The sequence below is a fragment of the Propithecus coquereli genome, unplaced genomic scaffold (genome assembly GCF_000956105.1).
Source record: "Propithecus coquereli isolate 6110/MARCELLA unplaced genomic scaffold, Pcoq_1.0 Scaffold152, whole genome shotgun sequence".
Classification (NCBI taxonomy): domain Eukaryota; kingdom Metazoa; phylum Chordata; class Mammalia; order Primates; family Indriidae; genus Propithecus; species Propithecus coquereli.
Window position 1 is genome coordinate 589926 of NW_012139636.1, and position 22303 is coordinate 612228.

General features: G+C 39.4%; 1 protein-coding gene across 1 annotated transcript in view; it reads left to right on the plus strand.

The window, feature by feature from the left end:
- EFCAB11 (EF-hand calcium binding domain 11) overlaps positions 1–19624 on the plus strand; it is a 150771-nt gene extending 131147 nt beyond the window's left edge. The window contains exon 6 of the mRNA XM_012640415.1: positions 19543–19624. Coding sequence (XP_012495869.1) covers positions 19543–19624 — 82 coding nt within the window. The remainder of the gene's footprint in view (positions 1–19542) is intronic.
- Positions 19625–22303: the final 2679 nt, after the last annotated feature.

The window sequence follows — 22303 nt, forward strand, 5'->3', positions numbered from 1 at the left end:
TACTAATTTTTCTTATATGTTTTTCTTGCTTTATGACCATGATAAGACCCTCTACTAGTTTATTACATAAAATGTAAAATAGAGAGTACCTTGTTTACTTTGCTTTTAGAAAACATGCCACTGATATCTGTATCTTTACTAAGGGTTCTGTTTTGTTTAGTTTTTAGAAATTAAAGATCAATAATATACGTTTTATTTTATAAAATTCCCTTTTAGGCCTTTTAACATACAAATAATTATGAGTGCCAGGAAAGTATGCTAGGAATGAATTAACTGTATTATGAGAAGAACATATTTGTTTTTTGGTTACTTTCCATTTTGGTTCACAAATTTTTTATCTTTTGCTCTAAAGTTTCAGAGATTTTCTTTTTGAGGGGACTTCAGTACTTGTTACCCTATTTCTAAAGCTCCTGTAGACTTTGTGTTCTGTTGCCTCAGCTCTGTCTCTAGGTTGCTCATTCTACTTTCCCCTTTATGCTTTCTATTTCTTATTGATACATAATAGTTATACATATTTTGGGGATACATGTGATATTTTGATACAGTATATTATGTGTAATGACCAAATCAGGAAGATTAGGATATCTATCACCTCAAACATTCATCTTTTCCTTCTATCTAACTGTATTTTTGTACCCATTAACCAACCTCTCTTCTCTCCCTCCCCGCTACCCTTCCTAGCCTCTGGTAAACACCAAACAACTCTCTACCTCCATGAGATCCACTGTTAGCTTCCCACATATGTGTGAGAACATGCAGTATTTCTTTTTTATGCATGGCTTATTTTACTTAACATAATGACCTCCAGTTACATCCGTGCTACTATAAATGGCAGAATTTCATTCTTCTTTACAGCTGAATAATGTTCCATTGTGTATATGCACCACATTTTCTTTATCCATTCGTCTGTTGATGGACACTCTGATTCCATATCGTGGCTATTGTGAATACTGCTGCAATAAACATGAGAGTGCAGACACCTCTTCAATATAGTGACTTTTCTTTCTTTTGGATATATACCCATTAGTGGGGTTGCTGGATCATATGGGAATTCTATTTTTAGTTTTTTGAGGAAACCCTCTGCTGTTTTCCATAATGGCTGTACTACTTTACATTCCCACCAACAGCGTATGAGTGTTCCCCTTTCTCTGCATCCTTGCCAGCATCCATTATTTTTTGTCTTTTGGATAAAAGCCATTTTAACTGGAGTGAGATGATGTCTCATTGTGGTTTTGATTTGTATTTCCCTGATGATTAGTGATGTTGAACATTTTTTCATATATCTGTTGGCCATTTGTATGTCTTCTTTTGAGAAATGTCTACTCAGGTCTTTTGCCCATTTTTAAATTGTATCATTTGTTTTTGCTATTGAGTTGAGTTCCTTATATATTCTGATTATTAATCCCTTGTCTGATGGATAGTTTGCAGATATTTTCTCCCATTCTGTAGGCTGTCTCCTCACTTTGTTGATTGTTTCCTTTGCTGTGCAAAAGCTTTTTAGCTTGATATAAACTCATTTGTCTATTTTTGCTTTTGTTGCCTATGCTTTTGAGGTCTTATATAAAAAGTCTTTGCCTAGACTAGTGTCCTGAAGTGTTTCCCCAATGTTTTCTTTTACTAGTTACCTAGTTTCAAGCCTTATATTTAAGTCTTTAATCCATTTTGATTCTATTTTTGCATATGGTGAGAGGGGTCTAGCTTTATTCTTCTGCATATGATTATCCAATTATTGAAGAGAGTGCCCTTTCAACAATGTATGTTGTTGAAATATACATTGGTGTCTTTCATTTCACATACGATTGGAAGTCCTAGCAAGAGAAATTAGACAAGTGGAAGAAATAAAGGGCATCCAAATTGCAAAGGAAGAAGTCAAAGTATCCTTGCTTGCTGATGACATGGAATCATATTTAAAAACCTAAAGATTCCACCAAAAAAACTGTTAGAACTGATAAACGAATTCAGTAAAGTTGCAAGATACAAAAGCAACATACAAAAATCAATAGTATTTATATACACCAACAGTGAACAAACTGAAAAGAAATCAGGAAAGCAATCCCATTTACAATAGCTACAAAAAAATATAAAATACCTGGGAATAAATTTAACCAAAAAAATGAAAGATCTCTACTCGGAAAACTATAAAACACCTGTGAAAGAGATTGAAGAGGATGCACACAGAAAAGGAAACCTATCATCCCATGCTCATGGATTGGAAGAATTAATATTGTGAACCTGTCAATACTGCCCAAAGTGATAACACAGATTCAGTGCAATCCCTATCAAAATACCAATGACATTCTTCACAGAAATAGAAAAAAATAATACTAAAACTTGTATATTTTCTTTCTTAATTTTAATTTTTCCAGTTAAATCTGACAAATCAGTCAAAACTTTAATCTTTAGGATGTTCCAGGAGTACCCACTTTCCTCTAATAGTCTATTTCCTCACCATCGCCCCAAATTCAAACTTACAGCTATCTATGTAGTATTAATTAAAAAGCATTTCATAATGAAATTCCTCTAATTATGATACCAGTGCTTCTGTTAAACTCAAGTTTTGCTAAGGGCTCTTTTCTTAAGCACAACCCAGCATCTGGGGGGGAAAAACATAATTAAGAACTTTAGCAGAAATTTTACCAATGTACACTTACTACATAATTTTCAAGCACTTATATTTTGAGATGTTTTTGTGCTTTCTTTTCCCACCCTTAAAGTATTGGGCTATTCTTTTGTTCTGTTCTGTGAAGCTCTGGGGAGGATGTTCAACATGACATCATGCTTGCTGCATGGTCCAGGCCCAGGTTTTCACATCAAATCCAGCCCCTAATTCTTCATGGCTGTGAAAAGCTTTGGACTAACTGCACAGCAAAGTCATCCTAATCCCAGAGTTTTTCCCTTATCCACTCATAAACCGAAAATGATCAAGTAGTTGGAAATGAGCAGTCCTAAGTCTTGTTCCTAGCGCTGCTTGCAGTTGTGTATACAGCTTTGAGCTGGCAGTATTCTGCAACCTGGCATTTCTCTCTGTATAAAATGGGACCAACATGGATTTTCGACAAAGGCCCTCAAGATCTCAGAAAGTCCAGAATTATTATTAACTGGGCCTAGGACTGTGCTATGAATCAAGAGACCTGGTTTCCCATCCTAGTTAGCAAAACCACAATGAGGTATCACCTAACCCCAGTGAGATTGGCCTCTATCAAAAAATCCCAAAACAACAAATGCTGGCGAGGATGTGGAGAGACAGAACACTCTTACACTGCTGGTGGGACTGCAAATTAGTGCAACCTCTGTGTAAAAGAATTTGGAGATACCTCAAAGAGCTAAAAATAGAAATACCATTTGATCCAGCAATAGCACTATTAGACATCTACCCAAAAGAGCAAAAGACATTCTATAATAAAGTCATCTGCACCTGAATGTTTATGGCAGCACAATTCACTATTACAAAGATGTGGAAACAACCCAAGTGCCAATCAATTCATGAGTAGATTATTAAAATTTGGTATATGTATACAATGGAATATTACTCAATCATAAGAAACAACAGTGATCTAGCACCTCTTATATTTTCCTGGATTAAACTTAAGCCCATTATCCAAAGTGAGGCACCACAAGAGCAGAAGAACGGGCTCCACTTGTACTCACCATCAAATTAGTACTAACTAATGAACACTAGGGTGCTCACATGGCAGTAATACTCTCCAGGGATTAGGGGGATGGTGGGGTAAACCTGCAACTAAAGGACACCGGGAACATTGTAGAGGGGAAGGGCATGCCTCTAACCCTCGCTTGGGTGAGGCAAAGACATAAAATGTAACCATAATGTTTGTACCCTCATAATACCCTGAAATAAAAAAAAAAAAGTCGCTTTATGCATCTGAGTCTCAGTTTCCTCATCTGTAAAATGAAGAGTGGGCTGCGTGATTCGTAAAGTCCTTTGAAAGAAAAAATGACTACATGCTGCTGTTCTGGGCATAGGGTTAGAATCTGGAAGCACGGTGGGCAGGTCAGTATTGGCCTCCCTCCTAGTATGCCAGACCGTGTGGGGCTGGCAGGCGGCAAGTCTGAAGCACTCAATACAGCTCACTTCACCGGAGGACAGAAAAGCAATAGGGTAGGAAAAGAGGACATGGAAAGTTCTCACCTCAGAGTGTTTGTTCTGCACAGTGTTCCAGAGATTGTAACACCAAACTCAAAGTTCAGAGTTGTTTTATACCTGTGGTTTGATTCAAAGTAAAAAAAAAAGGTTTTATTCTCCCTCCCCCTGGGAGCTGTTTTCAGTAAAACTTCCATATGGGGATATATTTATTACTAAAGAGTGTCAAGTGAGTCAAATAGTCAGACCATGTAGTCACTGAAAGAAAACTGCAGGAATGTGTGCACAGACACCGGGCACCCCTGGAACTGCATTCCTTCTCTGCGGAGTCAAACACAGTTGTTTCTTTAAAAGTTCTGTCCATGACATCTTTTCTTTCATTCCTTTCTTATAAACTCATATTATGTAAGCCCTCTACGTGCTAAATGGTTTTCCTTTGTTGGCCATCACTCTCAAGATGATTTTATGAAACAAATTTTCCCTCAGCTATCAACTGCATACGATGGGAAATTGATAAAATAGAGACGAGGTGGTTGAGTGTGTTATGAGGACTTGGGCATTTCGCTCTGCTGCGGGGTGGAGGTGGAAAGTGGGGGGCAAGGAGGGGATCTGGCTAAAGTAACAAATGCTACTTATAGAATATTTTGTGAATAGAGACAGATAGGAAGAAGAAAAGAAAAACCAACCATATTCCTACCAAAGATAATCACTGTTAATATTTTGGCATTTCTTCTTCTCTCTTTCTCTCTGTTTTTGTTAGGTGAGAGTTTTATACCCCAGGCTTTTTGATCATTTTGCCATTTTCATTTTATAAATAACCCTACAATAAATATATTTGTCTGCACTTTTAAGTCATTTTCTCAGGAGAGGTTCCCAGGTGTTGGGATACCATATTAGAGAGTATGAACTTAGTTTATCATTGTTATGGTTCCTGATTCTTCTTACCCAATTGCCTAATTAAGAAATTACACTCCCTCTAGTTGCATATTCCCTTCTCACCCTGTTCTTACCAATGATTGAATATTATTTATGTTTTCAAATCTTTACTAATCTAACAAGTGAAAAAATAGTATCTCGCTTTTTTGTTTTATTTCTGATTGCTAATAACACTGAACATTTTCACATGTTTATTAGCTCTTTCTATTCCCTTTTCTGTGAATTCTCTATTCATGCCTTTTGCCCATTTTCTGTTCTGTAGTGAGAACTTCTACCTGTTTCTATTTTTATTAGAACTATTTTTCCAATTTATTGTTTTTCTTTTATTTTTATGGTTATTTTTTGATGTGCAGAGATTTTAAGTTTTCATATATTCAAATCTGTAGTCTTTTCCTTCACAATTTCTCTCATTGCCTTTATACTACGAAAGTTTTCTTCATCTAGAGACCAGGTTAATATCCGCTTCCATTCTCTTTGAATTTTATGACTATTTAATGTATTTGGAATGTATTTTATGTACTTTAATGTATTTATGTATTAATGGAATTTATGTATTAATGGAATTTATTTTAATATATAGCATGAAGATCTAAACATTTTTGTTTCCAAATAGCTAGCCAGTTTTTCCATGACCTTTTCTTATATAATCTTTGTTTGTATATAATGCCTTCATTATCATGTGCTGTATTGAGAGTCCTTTTACGTACGAGGGGACTTTTCTGGATTGTCTATTCTATTCCCTTGGTCTCCTTATTCTTACTCCAGGGACACACCTTTTTTCACCTAGTTCTTGTAATATGTTCTAAAACCTGGTATTCTTGTTTTCATATTGTTCTCGTCTTGCCTGTTTATTTTCCAGATATATAGTAGTATCAGTTTTGTAAAGTTCCAAAAAACTTCCTTTGGAGTTTCGATGAAATTTGCATTCAATCTATAAATTAATTGGGAAGAATTTGGCATCTTTACAATGTTCAGTCTTCCCATCCAGGAACACACATATGGCATTTTCAAATATCCTTTTATATGTCTCAAAGGAATTTTGCAGTTTTCTTTATATAAGTTTAACACATTTCTTACTAAGGTATTTCCAGATTATTTTATATTTTAGGTACTCTTTTTAATGGAATCTTTTCCCCCTTTAGTTTAGATCACTATTTTTAATATCATTTTTTCCCCAGTGATTGCCAAGTACTGACAGAAATCTGAGTGAAAACTATATTTGTTCCTTTCCAAGCTTATAAACTCAGAGATTTAGAACTGGAACCAACCTTAAATATATTTTCTTTTTACATATGATAAAACTGAAGTCATGAAAGGTAAAATAATTTAACAAAGATCATATAACTTGTTAGGAGAGTGGTTATAGAGGGATACTTCCAAATTTCCATATTCTTTGTGTCAAAGACTTATAAAACTTAAATATCCAAAACTAAATTCATGATCTTCCCCCTTATATTAGTTTCCTGTTGCTGCTGTAACAAATTACCACAGACTTAGTAGCTTAATACAACACAGATTTATCTTCTTACATAAAGAGGCCAGAAATCTGAAATGGGTCTCACTGGGCTAAAACCAAGGGATCAGCAGGGCTCTGCTCCTTCCGGAGGCTCATGGGGAGAATCCATTTCGTAACTGTTTCCAGCTCCTGCAGGCTGCCTGCATTCCTTGGCTCGTGGCCCCTTCCTCCATCTTCAAAGCCAGCAGTTTAGCATCTCAAATCCCTCTCTTGACTCCTCTGACTCTTCTATTTCCCTCTTCTGCTTTTAAAGACCCTTAAGATCACATTGAGCCCACCCAGATAATCTAGGATAATCTCCCCATTTTAAAGTCAGCAACCTTAATCCCGTCTGCAACCCTAATTCTCCTTTCCCATGTGATAGAAATTATTCACCAGTGCCAGGGATTAGGCTATGGATAACTTTGGGACAGGGTATTATTTAGCAAGGATGAGCTTTCACAAATATGTCTAAGTACGTCAGCCCCCTCTTCGAAGTACTATGATGGCTTCCCATCACGTTTTGGATTACAACCAAAGTCCTTAAATGGACTACCAAGTCCTAAATAGTTTCATCCCATGCACCCTCCAGCCGCACTTGGCTCCGCGCTCATCCTAACTCTGTGTTCTGGCCACATTTGTCTTCACTGAGCTTCCTGAACACACCTTGCTCTCTCCTGCCAGAAGGCCCTTGCACATGCTGTTCCCCTTGCCTGGAGAGCTCATGCCGGCCTGCACTCCCTGATTAGTTCCCTGCTCATCTTCAAATTTCAGCTTGGTCCCACTTCCTCAGGGATCACTTCGCTAACCTTTTGCCCAGTTCACATCCCTTTGTCCTACCCCTCCTTAGCACCTTCTGTCACTTCTTCAGGGCATTTAGCACATTGGTAATTTTGTTTGCTTGTAGAGTTATTTAATTCTCTCCCAGTCTGAACTAAAAGCTCAAAGGGACTCTGACTTTTCTGCTCACCCCTGTGCCTTCAGAACCTAATGCACCTGGTCCATAGTGGGCTCTGTGTGTGTCTGGTGAATAAGTAAATGAACTCAGGGATCCATTTATAAGAAAAAACATTATTACTGAACGTGTTTAGTGATACATTTGTAAAAGTAAAAAGACTGGGGCAATTCAAAAGTCCAACAATAAGTAAATTATTGTAAATCCTTTTGATAAAATTCCATATAGCCATTACAAAAAAAAATTATAAAGACTATAATAATAGGGTGAAAACATCTGTATTACATTTAAAACAGCAGTATCCAAATGTTCTTATGCTGATCAGAAGTGACAAAATCATCATAGCAATTGATTTAAGATCATAGGATGGTGAGTTATATTTCTTTTCTCCAAACTCTCCTATTCAGATATTCATATATTTAGCACATATTTATTGAATACCACTGTGTGCCAGACACTGTGCCCAATATTGGGAACAGCACAGGGAACAAGATGTAGGTGGCCTCTGCCCATTGCAAGTTTACAGGCAGATGAGGAAGAACACTAATAATAATCATATCGGTGGTCCAACATTCATGGATTGCCACTGTATTCAAGAAAACATGGGTTCCTTTACCATAGTGTGTACCGTAGGCTAAAGAAAATACTTTTAAAATCAAGGTCATCATTATTACAGCACTAAAACTTTAAATTATGGGGAAAAAAATGTTGGGGTAATATACCCATTCGCTGTAGTCTTTGAAAGAGATTTTCTAAATTGTCTCTCCAGTCTTTAATCACCACTTATCAAGAAGTAGACTGTATATTCTAGAAGAAAGATGTCTAGGGACAGGATGAACTTTTAGGCAGGTGCCATTTGGTTGCCATTGGTGGGGTGGTGGGGGCAGAATACGTTCCCTGCTCAATTCAGACTCTTTCCCAAACATTTGGAGGTCCCTCAGCCCCCACTTCTAGGAAACTGAAAATGGAGACTTTTCTCCAACATAAATTCTCTTGATTCCGTGGTCTTACACTTCTGTACTCAATGACTGCCTCTGTGCTTGAGCATAATGTAAATACTTCATTTGTTTAATAAATATCCTGAAATAGCCTCTTTGAGTTGTTACTAGAAGGGCACGAACCTTTTAAGTCACTTAGCCAGCACAGATCAACATTTAATGTCTTTAATGATGAGCGTGATCTTTTTTAGTGGCTGAAATGCTCCGTAATCAATGATGTGGCCCTGCCTGGAGGCAGGAGAAACTAGATAATGGGCAGAAAATGTCATGCCGGATCGGGCCAGTAATTTGAATCCCTGAAATCGGTATTAGTGTGGCAATTTATAGAAGAGCACTTTTTTCCCAAGGGTAGGAATAGCTCCCCAACATCCCTAATGTCCCTTGGTGATTTACGTATTATCGAACCCCTCATGAGCCAGTGTCTGTTCTCTGCCTGAACCCTCTGAGGCTCTTTGCCTCCCCCGCCCACGAAGGCGAATGCTGCAGCAGCTACAGCACAACAGTCCCTTGTCTGCCAGTGATGCTTAGTGCTGGGCAGGAGGGCAGGAGCCCCTCAGGATCCTGGTACAAGGATGTCATAGGCAATTTGTGAGATCACCCTCTGGGGTATGTTCTCTTTTCTTCCCCCATCTTCCTACCAACTTTGAGAATTACTGTAGGAATAGAAAACAAATTCTGTTTTCTAGCTGTCATATGAAGAAGCACTTCCAGGTTTCATTCCTTAAACTTGGAGTCCCTTGGTTTTATCCTAGGATTTCATTGATTTGACCATGTTCACGTTCCCTGTGCATTCCTAATTTTCTAAACGCTCGTGTGTGGCCATCTGAACCTTCATCTTTCTTTATATTGAAATTCTCTTGTCTGAAGCCCTCATGGTCATTCCCGTTGGGTGACTTTTTGATTATAGGTGGACTTTATTAATAGAGTACTTCTCATAATTAGAGGGAATTGCTTCGTTATGAAATGTTATTCATCTTTTATGTTGCGTGTTATTGTCCACAGACTCAGGTTTTAAATGCTAGGAGCATGTTGTAAACGAAAACATAAATAATTTATTATAATCATGCTGAACTAAGGCCAAATTTTCTATTGGCTCAATGACGTGCATCAGTGAGAAAGGGACTGAGATGTAAAATCTTATTTTTCTCAAATGGATTATTTAAACCTAAAGTACAAACTGTTAAAAACCATAATTTTTATAAATTTCTGCACTCTCATTTAATGAAAAAAACCTGACCTCACAGAATTTAAAAATAATTTTCCTATAACTAAGATATATAGAGTAAATTACTCACTTACTGGTAAGTCTTTGCTAACATAGTATGAGAGAATCTTTCAGGATTTGGCTGTCTCAACCCCTAGGTTGACTATAAGGTCCTGTGCACTCCTTTGAAATGTTATGCTTTTAATTAGCTGGAGTGATGGATAGTCTTTGTTTCTATATCATTATACTATTAATATTCCATTGCCAGAACTCCCCATCACATCTAATTGCAAGGGAGGCTGGGAAATGTAGTCTAGCTACGTTTCTAAGAATACAGGGCAGTAAGTTTTGTTGAACACACAGCAGCCTCTTGCTGGGGAGTCAAACCCCACCCATTCCAAAATGGATAGCCAGTTATCCCAGCTTCTTTTCCTGCCAACCTATTCCATCCCAAACACTTTAAAATGCCTCATTCGATCTTTGCAGAATTCCTATATATACGTTATTTCCGGACACTATATAATCCCTCTATCACATATTATTAAAAGTATATCCTACTCAAAAACATTATACTATTAGAGAAAATAAGCATTATTTGACAATTGGTGTTTTCTGACTTCAAGGAAGTATGCTTTTAAAAAAAAGCAAGCTTCCTACCAAACAATGGCTAACAATGTAATTAGCAGGGCATTTACAAATGGCTTGATGTTTATAGTTCACATTTCAGCTACAACTCTATTTGTTGCATTAGCAAAATGAAGCTCATTAAGTCCATTATTCTTTTAGCCCATCTTGCCAAGCCTCTGAACCCACTAATACTCAGCTTTCTTGTCTGCAAGTATGTAATCTTTCCTACATTACACTTGAAAGTTCAGCTTATTCCTAAACCTCCAGTCAAGGATATGAACTTGTTGCTTTCAGAGAGGCCACATCTGTACACCGAGCCATTATGCCATCTGTTAAAGTGGTCAGAGTTCATTTTATTGCCTCCTTTGTGGAAGGACTTGTGCTGTAAAAGCGTGTGTTATTGAAAACATAATTTTCTTCATCATTATGCTTTCTTTCTAGCCAGATCATAACCTGCTAGAAATCTATTGAGCATAGAGTGAAAAGCTCTTCAGAATAGCTGTTCTTAAGAGATTAAATGATTGCCATCTCTGTCCCGTTTCTTTTATCTCATAATCAAGTTCAAGATGATACTGGATATCTCAGTTGAAGTGATTATATATTTGAAATAGAAATGGCTTTATCTCCATTCATATTTTACACTGTTGAAGGCAGGATCTTTTTTCTTTCTGTTTACATTTATATATGTTTATGGTTCCTTATAACTGTCCGCAGGGTCAACTATCCAAACTGCTTTTTTAAAAAGGCTAAACATGGCTAACAGGAGTTAGGTTGCATTTTTAAATTTTCTATATGCAAAGACACTAGTTGTATGACTAAGATCCAGCTTAGATTCATCAACATTTGGAACCGGATCAAATCTTAGCAATCATCTAGCCCAACTATTCAACTTGGCAAGTGAGAGGCTCGAAATTCATAGCAGCTAAGAGACTTGCCCAAGGTCCCAAAGCTGGCAGCAGCCTGGCTACGATGGGAGTCCCCTCCTGGGCAGTTTCTGCTGGACCACACTGCCCCTGCCATTTTCAGAGTATGGCTGTAGTAGTCATACAGCTATGGCCTGGGAGGAAGAACGGAAGATCCAGTGACCCAGAAGTATAGGAAGCAGATTTGTCACAATGAGTTCAAAGATGTTCCCTTTGACCTTTTGTTCTTTATCCCGAAAGCTGTTGGATGTGTGCTATTTTCTTACGTTGCAGTTTCTCTTCCAGAGAATCAAACTGAGAAACAAGATCATATCCCTGTTTATTAGCAGCCCTGCTAAAACACTTGAGAGAGTAAGAATATCAAACTGTTTCCTGGAAATGAGGCTTTGGGGTATATGTTCATTGCATTTATCTACAAGTAGTCAATCATCAGGCATACTGAAATACGATTCCTCATTCTTAAAACTTAGTAAATAGGAAAAAGTGAGTCATTATTTATGGTTAATCACTTTTGCCAGCTGTGACTGTATTTTACATCCATTTTTCCATTTTTGAAGAATTTATTCTGTCATTCACTAGGGGAAAAAATATTGGTCCCCTGAATGTCCCTTCTTCAGTACATTAATAAGCACAATTAAGGCATCATAAACAGAACTTTTTGTTGGTTATAGCAAGTAAGTTACTTCTTTAGAATGCAGAACTGAGGGAAATAATCCAGAACCCTGGCATAGTATCTAAGGAGAAATCTGAATTGTTTAGGATTTCTTTCAAAATGGAATAATCATTTCAGAGATACTCTATTTATTTAGTGTCCACTGTCTGTCTATCAAGTTCCAGATATTGCAAGGTTTAGAAAAGATTTCAGACAGGATACCTTGTATGTCAGGCGGCTTTCATTTGCAAGTAGCAGGAAATCCATTTTAGACTGCCTTAAACAACACAGGGAATTTATTAGGTTGGTGACTAAGAGTCTTGACATAGGACAGGCTTCAGGCATGGTTTGTTTAGACTCCAGCTCACTCTGCTATTCTTCTGACTCTTCCTCTCATTGTGTATGGCTCCATTCTCAGACCAATAATTAACACTTAAAACCGTACACAAATTATTGCACCACTGGATCATAGGACTATTGTGGAAACTGCGCCCTTATGGTAGGAAAAGCTATTGCAATACCAAGCCTCACCTGTGCATCCCAGATGTCCATACTGAGGGAGCTTCTCCTTTCTCATCTTGCAAACAAAATTCCTAGACTTCATTATGTTTGTACCAACTCTTTACCAATCAGTAGTGGCCAGGGAAGGAACGATATGTACTGGTTGGCTTAAGCCAATCCATCCTTGAACCAGTCCCTGTGGTAAGGAAGGTGGGATGACAGTGATTGGATTAGGCCAGTCAGATCCCACTTATGGAACTTGGGGTGGGGAATCTGTCCCACCCGAATCATACGGCTGCTGATAGCACAGAGCAGTAGATGGATGGTGGAGAAATAACCAACAATGTCCACTTCCTCATTAGTCTAGTGGGCTGAGCCTAGTACTAATAAGGCCGAAGTTTTGCCTTGGCTTGTATCATTCTTTCTTCCTGGCCTGGTCTGGGCATCCTTTTATCCTTCACAGTTCATCCTAAACAGCCAAGTCCACCACCTGCTCAAGTCAGGTCATAGCTGTACCTCTGAATCCAAAAGGACCCTATAAGAATCTTATAGTCAGGAATGTATTGTCTTCACACTGAAGGAATACTTAAAGCCTAATAATACTATTTGTTGTTAACAGACTAAATATTAATAAGGCATATATATTAGACAGTGAAGAGAAGACTGCTGCTATGTTTTTCTGGTTAACTGGCATTTTAAGTGCTTGGAACTGGAAACTTTGGAGCTCTTCTTAAAGGAAATATTTAATTTTGTCCAAAAAGCATTTTGCAAATAGAGGAACACTGTGATCTATTTCCAGTAGTGAGATCCCTTTACCTGAATGAGACGCTGTTGCTGAAGGCAAGTTCAATGCTCTGTGTGAAGTTTATCTCTAAAAATAAACTTTCCACTATGACTTAACCTAGGTTCTTCCTGAAAGCAGAGCCTGAGCTGAGGACTCATTCGTGAAACAGAGAATGAGAGAAAACTAATGCAAGTGTTTGTCATCAAGTTCATTACTGCTCTGGGTGACTGGAGCGCCATCCCAGCAGAACTCCAGTGAGCCCAAAGAATGACCTCAAAGTTGTCTACCTGAGGGACAGAAGCAGGCAGCAGTCATCCACTGAATCTTCTGACCTCATCGGTCAAGGGGTGCCCCGGGAGGCCTTAACTCCTTTCTTCATACTTGGGATTGTGTGTGTGAGTGAGTGAGTGCCACCCCACGTGTCAGAGCAGTCCCAGCAAACAGCAAAAGATATCGGGGTGGTAGGGTGCATCTGAGCTGAGGCACTCCCGGCAGTGGCTGGAGCCCAAGAAGGGTGGAGAATGCTTGAGGCTGGCACACAGGGAAGGGAATGCTTATGCCAAAGTCAGGTAGGAGCCTGGAAAAGACCAGACTTCATCTGCATATCTCTTTAGTCCTTCCCGTGCATCTGAATGGCTTTTCTTAACACATGTCTTTAAAAAGGTAAAATGAATAAACACATTACCAACCAAATTGCTGCAGAGCCCTGCAGGACTCTCATCAACAAAAAGGCAAGCGCACCAGTGGAAAGAAGCAGCCGGCTCCTTGGAAGAGAAGGCTGCTTGCGGGAGAAGCTGTCATCATTACAGCTTCACTTGGCGGGTCCTCTCATCCACAGCAGGGGCTCCTTGCTTGAAGGGTAATTTTTACTCTCCCTGTTCAGTCAGTATGACAGCTTTGTCCCTAATGTAATGGCAGTTGTGACTTTAGTTTAAATTATTCCATAAAGAATCAAAGAGAAAGAGATTCTCTCTCCCTTTTCCCCACCCCAAAAATTCCACTAAGAAAACTTTTCTCATTTAAGTCCTTGCCTGCACATTCAATTTCTCATTCATGTTTCAGGTGAATCAAATGCGGCATCAACTTGCTAAACCACATGTTATTATCACAGTGACTGAAAATAATTATTGTCTGTCAGTGCGTTTGCTGGGAACACAGATATGTCTGGCACTGGCCCTGTTATCCCTGGGCTCCATTTAAAACCTTAGTGTCGGCAAGATGGAGTGTTGGGGCGATTATCTGCATAATCCATCCGAGAAACACATGTCTCAGCTGACCCTGAAATCACTTGTTTTAAAAAAATGTCTTTAAAGCAATTATTTTAGTAAGTGTAGCTTTAGCTGGAATGTTCTGAAGGATTGCCTTAAACTGTGGTTCCTCTAGCTCAGTGGTTCTCAACAGGGGATGATTTTGTCCCCTAGGGGACATTTGGCACTTCCTAGAGACGTTTTTGGCTTTCACAATTGGGGGTGAGGGCTGGGAGAGGGTACTGCTGACATCAAGTAGGAAGAGGCCAGGAATGCGGCCCCAGATCCCACAGCACACAGTACAGCCCCCTCCTTCCTGTAACAGAGCAGCATCTGCTCCAAAAATACCAATAGTGCTGAGCCTGAGAAACCTGGCTCTAGCTGTTGAGATTTAAACAATGTGAAATAAGGCCACTTGTTAGGAAAATTCAGACTACAAAGAAAGATAATATTCTTTCAGTTGAAAAAGGTATCGATGATATTAAAGAACATTTTAAGAGAATTCTCTATAACCCTACCATCTTCATAAGACCAGTTTCTGTTTAGCATATAACCTTCAACTTCTGCCCAAATGAATAGAGAAGTTTATAAAATTACAATTATGTATATACAATATTACAATTATGTATATATATTTTGTATTCTTATTTCCACTTAAAAATATCACTTTCATAATCTTTATGTCATTTTACTAGAGAAGATTTTATTGTTTTAATATAGTAGAATCTATTAAACTCTTCTCTTTTTATTTCTTTCCTTCATTTTTTGTTTAAAGTAACATGGGTAAAAGCAAGTACTCCGGTCTGAAATCTGGCTTTGGAGACCTGGATATGGGGTACTCTGGAATGATTTTACAACAATAACTATTTTCCAAGAAATAACTACCTTCAGAACATTCTAAGAAATTGTTGTGACGTAAATATTTTTGTGCAAGAAACATTTCACTACTTACATATTTTTTAAAATTAAAAAAAAAAAACTTATGTTTCCCCTCTGCCCCTCAGAATGCATTAGAGCAACACTATGGCCTAACTTAATAAAAGACGCACAGTGTGAAACCCTGGCTTCTTCAGGGTGGAGACCTCTTCGCCTCTGGGGCAGGGAAACATGTAGCCTGGACTGTTGAAGCCCACACAGCATCACCAAGAGGAGAGAACAGAATCTCGCTGAACAAATCAGGATGTAAAAGAGAAAAATGCCAAAATTCATGCTGATGAACGTAATTATAACCACTTTTCAGTACAATGAATCAGAAAATGTTTATATTTTAACGTATATGAAAACTATTGGAATTCAGCTGGATAGACTGAGTCTAATTCCTGCCTGAAATCCCTATGTATCCTAGGGTCACCTGAGTCTTCCTGCACTTCAAAGTCCAGATAGTATTGCCTAGAAACCCAATCCCACACCTTGTGGGATTATTAAGCACTTGCCAAGATTCTTGCAAATTTCTGGAAGGCTTATGACTCTGAGTTAGTTCTCATTTCTCTGGATTAATTCAGTTGATGGGTCATCTCATCTTTTCCCACTTGCTTTTCTGGTCTACTGCACCTGCTCAGACAGATCTTATCTCCTAACTCAATCTTTAGCCCTTGACTCAACACAGATAACCCCCAAATTCACTATCCCCCCATAGTGTGTATCGCCTGTCACACCCCTTGGTGAAGATAGGGGAGAGATTATAACAAGTAACACCAACAACTTCGAAGTACATAGTAAACATAGCAGTTAACCAAAGGGCTTTTGATCTCTGCGCCATTGGGGACTTTCATGACAGTGCTCATATGGCAACCCCTGTTCCTGCACCCTCTCTTAGCTTGCTTGTCATCCCCTTCCTCCAGATGGCCCTAAATTGTTCACACTAAGTTATACAGAGCAGGTCTGCTCTCTTGAGTCCCTACTTCCAAAACCAATTCCAGGTCTCCCTTTTGCATCTCAAAACAAACCAAAAAAGCCTTCAATTTCACTGGACCTACATTTTTAGAAGCAGTTATTGTTCATAGCAATTTATTTTCCTTTTGTACATCTATGTAAACTTTAATTCCTTTGAAAAGCCAGTTCTGAAATATAAGCCTGTGCATATGTCTATACCTATATCCATGTGTCTAGTAGAAAAGCAGCTACTTGACTGGATTGAAGTACATGGTCTCCGACTACAGGGCAAGTTAGACGCTCACATATCCTGTGTTCTGCTTTGGATCACAATTTCCCTCTTTTTAGCTCTACACTGTGCAGTCTGACATTCAAGGGATTCCTTCCATGCATTGCCCCACTTTTTAGCCTCATTTTCCAAAGTTTGTCTCTCAAGTGATCTCTCCTGTGCTCGTGTGTGTTTGCAGAATGTGGTTGAACATAGAGACCATAATTGACTGACTTATGAGTCCTTGAGTGATGGGTCTGAGGTGGCTTCTTCCATGTGGTTCATTTCTCCAGCTAGTTTTTAGCCTCTGTAAAGACAGTGATGCTAAAGTCTCTCTCTTTAATCCCCCAGTACCTCCTGGGAATAGATTTTCCATAATACTGTCAACCGTTTCCTCAGATTCGCTTATGCCACAAATTCATTCACTCTGCAGACATTCGTTGCCTTCTGTGGGCTCAGAGGTGGGGACACAGCAGCAAATGAGACAAAAGTCTTGCCCTTCTAGGGTTTATTTCTAGTTGAGTTGTGCGATGGTGGAATACTTTAGTGCTGCAGGTATGCTGGTGACACCAAAACAACACATTCTCGTTTCAGAACTACAGTAAACTCCTATTAGGGTTGAATGCGGTGAACGGAAACAATGAAACTTGTTACCTAGTGACATGGTCTTCATCTCAGCACCAAGTCTACCCACCAGTCACAGCTGTTTTTTCTCACAGTGATTTGTGTGTGGATACTGTGAAATCTTTCTCCTTTAGAATAGTTTGTCTGTAACAAAAAAACAGTATATGTTAGCTTTTCAAATGATAGGCCTGCAAGCTGGAAAAAATAATAATAAAAAAAAAGTGATAGCCCTGAAACTTGAAGTTCCTCTTCACTCTTGGTGAAATGACCACACCTGCTCGTATATATGTGATAAGGAAGAAAAGTCAGAAGACATAAAGAATTTTACCATGCCTCAAGCTAAATATAAACTGAAAAATATAAATGGCATGCCTTGATTCATTATGTGAATAAAATGCCACTCCAAACCTAATGAATAAACTTTCCTATTTTAACACTTCCTGGTTATACTGTGCCCCTTTTATGATGGGAAGCTTTGGCAAAGAAGCAAGAAAAATTAGAAGCTATTATTAATACATTGACAATGAAGGTTATTAACTAAGAAAATCGGCAAAAGGATTCCCTTCTCTACAAGCATGCAGCATCTCAATAAGCGAATAAGCATACACACACAAATATTATCAGAAGCAGTTTATTCTAAACATTATTTTTCTAGGTTATCCACTTAACTCACCCTCTGAGATTTATAGTTCAATCATACCAGTTCAGAGTGGAAAGAAAAAAGGCCATTTATCTAATCCTATTCCTTGCGAAAAAATACTTAGGCAATATTAAGAATCTTCAATTATCTAATTTAATAAAAGGGATGATTTATAGTCTGTAGTTAGTAACATGTGATACTGATTATTTCTAATCCCTTAGAAGAGATCTGACATTATGCTTTTGGTCCTGTGTAGCATGAAATCGTCATGTATATTTTACCAAAAGAAGTTACAAGAATAATGGCCTCTGCAGTCTGTAGTCATTTTATACTAACACACTGCAACATGGTTTTGCCCTGGGGCAGAGAAGTAGGGATTTTTCTCTACTTCAAAAGAATGAAAAATTATCATCACTCTATCCAGAACCATTACAGACTTCAGAGACTTTGGCATGAAATATTCAGAAAGTTTATTTTAGAATTCAATATTTTAAAAGCCTGCTTTAAAACTATTACAGTGATTAGTGGCTCTCTTGCTTGGGCCAGTCTTCGTTTTAAAAAGTCCTGTGTCATGGTTGATACTATTTGTTGTTTCAACAAAATATATTAATATATTAGCTACCTATAAGGGATGCAATACATTGTTTCGAAATATCCCCCAAAGAGCAATTGTGACCACTACTGATCAGTTATCTTTACAAACACTTTTTAAGGAACATTTCTTTTACTGGTAACAGTTTGTATTGCTTATGCTGTGACTTTGTCCTTCTGACATGTGTTATCTTAACCACATGGAGTGGGTGCCATTTCTCTGCTCCCCGCTCAGGGAGCGATTCCCCTGTTTCAGCAGCTCTAGGGACACACAGGGACAACCCAGCTGAGGCCACTCACACCTTCAGCTCATATCTTCATCACTCTTCGTAGGAGTCTGAGAAGCTTATCGGGTGTTGGTGAGGATGTAACAGAGCTTCCGAGGCCCTGAATGAAGCCACTGAAAACTTCTGGAGGGAGTGTTAGCCACGTGGGAATGGCAATCTAATCACTTCTCTCTGGACTAGCCTATTTGTGTAGGGAGGCAAGGTGGAATAGAGTGTAGAGCCCTGGATTTAGAATTTAATGGTCCTGGTTTGAGTTCCAACACTGCTACTTACTGGCAGTGTGATCTCAAGAAAACTGCTGAGCCTCCATAGCCGCCTTAAGCCTCAGTGTCTGTGTCTGTAAAATGGACCCATCCCAGCGATGGCACAAAGATTCAGTGAGCCAAGGAATGTGTAGAATGTGCTATGCGGGATGTCAGCCATTGTCCCAGTCATTATTATCTAATCCCTTCTTATCTTATCTCTTGTTTGTTTGTTCCACATTTCTGTTATGTAATGCGTATATATTTTTTGATATATCCAAGAAAGACTCACAGGAGAACTAGAAAAACAATCATTCCTCTTTTTCTTATTTAACCTATGCATTTGGCTTCGTTCCTTTAAATATGTCAAATACATTATTTCTGTAGGTTTTAATAAATACCCTTTCTTTTCTCCTCACCTTATTGAGTAGGTATTCTCAGTGTAAGAAAAAAGCAGGCATCAATTTTGGCCTTCAAGTAAATAAAGTAGGTTCCTCTCTCACTCAGACACGCAAAGAAATCCAGATTCTAATATGCTCGCGATGCATAGGCGCTGATGAGGATAATGTGTAAGTAGCTTTTTGTTTCATTTTCTAGGGAAGTAGATCAAGACTCAGATGGTCACGTCAGCTTTAGAGACTTCGAATATGCCATGAAGTATGGACAAAAGGAAGCTTAACCATTGTGAACTACTTTTGGCAATTCTGGGGCGATTGTAATGTTGTTTAAAGGTCAAACAGACTCCACTCTACTAATGATACAATGCTACATCCTTGTGATTAAACTCTTAATTGTAACTTTTGGATGCTGATGATAGGCTTGCATCTGAGAATCCCAGGGCTGGTCGGCACCGGAAGTCTCCCTCTGTGTGGCCACCAGCCAAGTCAGGCCACCAGTGCTGGCACTGCCACCCCATGGTCCCCCTGCCCTTCACGCTTATCACCCCCCACACACACAGTGCAGGCCAGGTGCACCAGGCCCAGGGCGCCACTCATTCACCGCCCTGCGTCAGGTCCTGATTCTACCAGCTCCTGATGTCTGGGGAGGGGCAGCTTTTCCCCCACCAGTGGTACCCTTTTCCTTCACTCACTCAACTTTGGTTAGACACATAGCTGCACCGACCGTACTAAGAGCTCACTATGCTCCTAGCAAGGAGCAGGACTTTGGGAAAACAGACTTAAGACCGCTCTAACATAATGTTCCGGAATCCAAATCTTTATTGCAAAGTGGCCCCAGGCTGTGCAAGGCAAAGAAACCAGATTGGGCTAACACAAGCAAGTGCTCCCCAGCTGTATACGGAGGAAGAACTGAGTGTAGTAGGGGTACTGGGGCGAAAGACACATTCCCAGAACCCTTTAGGGCAGCCTGGGCCTGGGCTGCCCAGCTCCAGCTCTGGGTGTTTGTGTCCTGTACCCGGAACCTCAGCCACCACGTGGTCATGTCCTCCAAGCCCTGCCTGTCCCTTGGGGCTCTGGTGACTGCTGTACTGGAGCAGAAACACTCGACATTTATTTAGAGTAATTCCAAAATACTGGTATCAATTCTAACATTTTATTTATAAGTGTTCAGAATACATAACATTAACAACATTAGTAAAACAATATTTAATATACTTCACATTTTAAAAGTGTTAAACGTTTAAAGGTCAAGTAAAATGTAAATTTGTTAAATAGAAGCATTAAACAAGCAGGATTCTTATCCAAAGTATTAGCAAAAAACCTCAATAAAAATAAAGTTTTAAACTGTCATAAGCAAGAGGAGCCTAAGGAGACGTGACAGCTAAATTGGGACCCTGGATGGCATCACAGAACAGAAAAAGGACATTAGGGAAAAACGAATCAAGTGTGGACTTTAGCTAATATTAATGTATCCATACTGGTTCCATACTCATACGACACATTAATAATGGGAAAGTGGGTGAGGGGTATATGGGAACTCTGTTCTAATTTCAGTTTCTCTGTAAATCTAAAACTATTCCAAAAATAAAATAATAAATAATAACGTTAAAAAAGTCATATTCAAAAACTAATGAGCCAAACTTTATCTAAAATAAAGAAAACATTGAACATCAAGTACAAATAAAATATTGTTTCAACAACAGGGTGGATCAATGGTGTCATTGAGTAGTGTTTGTGTTTTTGTACAAATTGTTCCAGTTGATGAAAAGCCCTTTCTGCCTTTGGGTAGAGTTTTGTTCAGCTAGTATTTTCATCATAAATTGAATCATTGAATCCTTGATCCTGATCTCAAAACATAAATGATACAGATTTTAGATTTTTTAACTATTAAAATTCGAGTAATACAGCAAACAAGTGGCGTTATTCAGTAATCACCACAATGCCAAAACCTCGTATTGTGGTCACTGCTTGGACTTCATTTCTCTTGGGAAATATGACGAGGGGAGGGGAGGGTCACGTCCCACGCCTCATGTGGGAGGCAAGAGGCCAGGTTGGGAAAGGCTATTGGGCAACTCCCTTGGCCCTGGATTAGTCAAGGCTCTTTTTGGTCTCAATGGCAGAAACCTACCCAAACTAGCTTGGACTGCCAGAGAATTTACTGGAAAACACAAGGCTAGCTTATGGAGCCTAACACAGAGGCAGTGGTGGTGCTGGGTTCCAGGATAACCGGAACCAGCAACACAAGCACCTCCAGACTCTGCCTCTCTTCCATAGTCACTGGAACTGGCCCATGATCCATCCAGTTCCAAGTCTGGAGACCCCAGGAAGAGGCTTTGGCTGGGCTCCTGGATCAATCAACTCTGGTTCAGCCAGAAATATGGCCATGGCCACTGCGGGCTCACTCCAGTGTACCAAGGGTGGGTCACAGAGGGGGAAGCTGGTGAGATCTGGGCAGCAATTCCATCTTCTTCCTCAGAAGAAAAGAACATGGCTGGGGCCCAGTCCAGGAGGGAGCACAACCCTAGGGTTTGCTGCTTAGGGTGATCCAGGCTCTCAGAGCAAAGACAAGAAGAAAGAGGGAGAATGAGAAGCTGCTCATGTCACCTCCCCTTCTTACCACTTACCCTAGGCCTGATCCAATTCCTCATCCCATGAGCTTTTCCCCCCAGCTTCTCACTTCCAGGTCCCAGGTGCTACCCTTGTCCACATGCTACTGTCTGTGCAGATTGGCCTTGTTGATCTGACCTCAGCTGAGCGGCCCCAGGGTGAGCATCTGTGCAGGCTGATCAACTCAGGCTCTTCCCTCAGAAAACATCAAGAACGAGACATGGCAGTGCTTCCAGGTGGCCAAGCAAGGGCCTCTGCCTCAGGAGCAAGTGGCAGATGTGGAGTGGAGTGAGGCGGCTGGTTTGCATCGAGAGCAGAGCAAGGAAAAATAAACACCAACAGGGCAGCAAGAA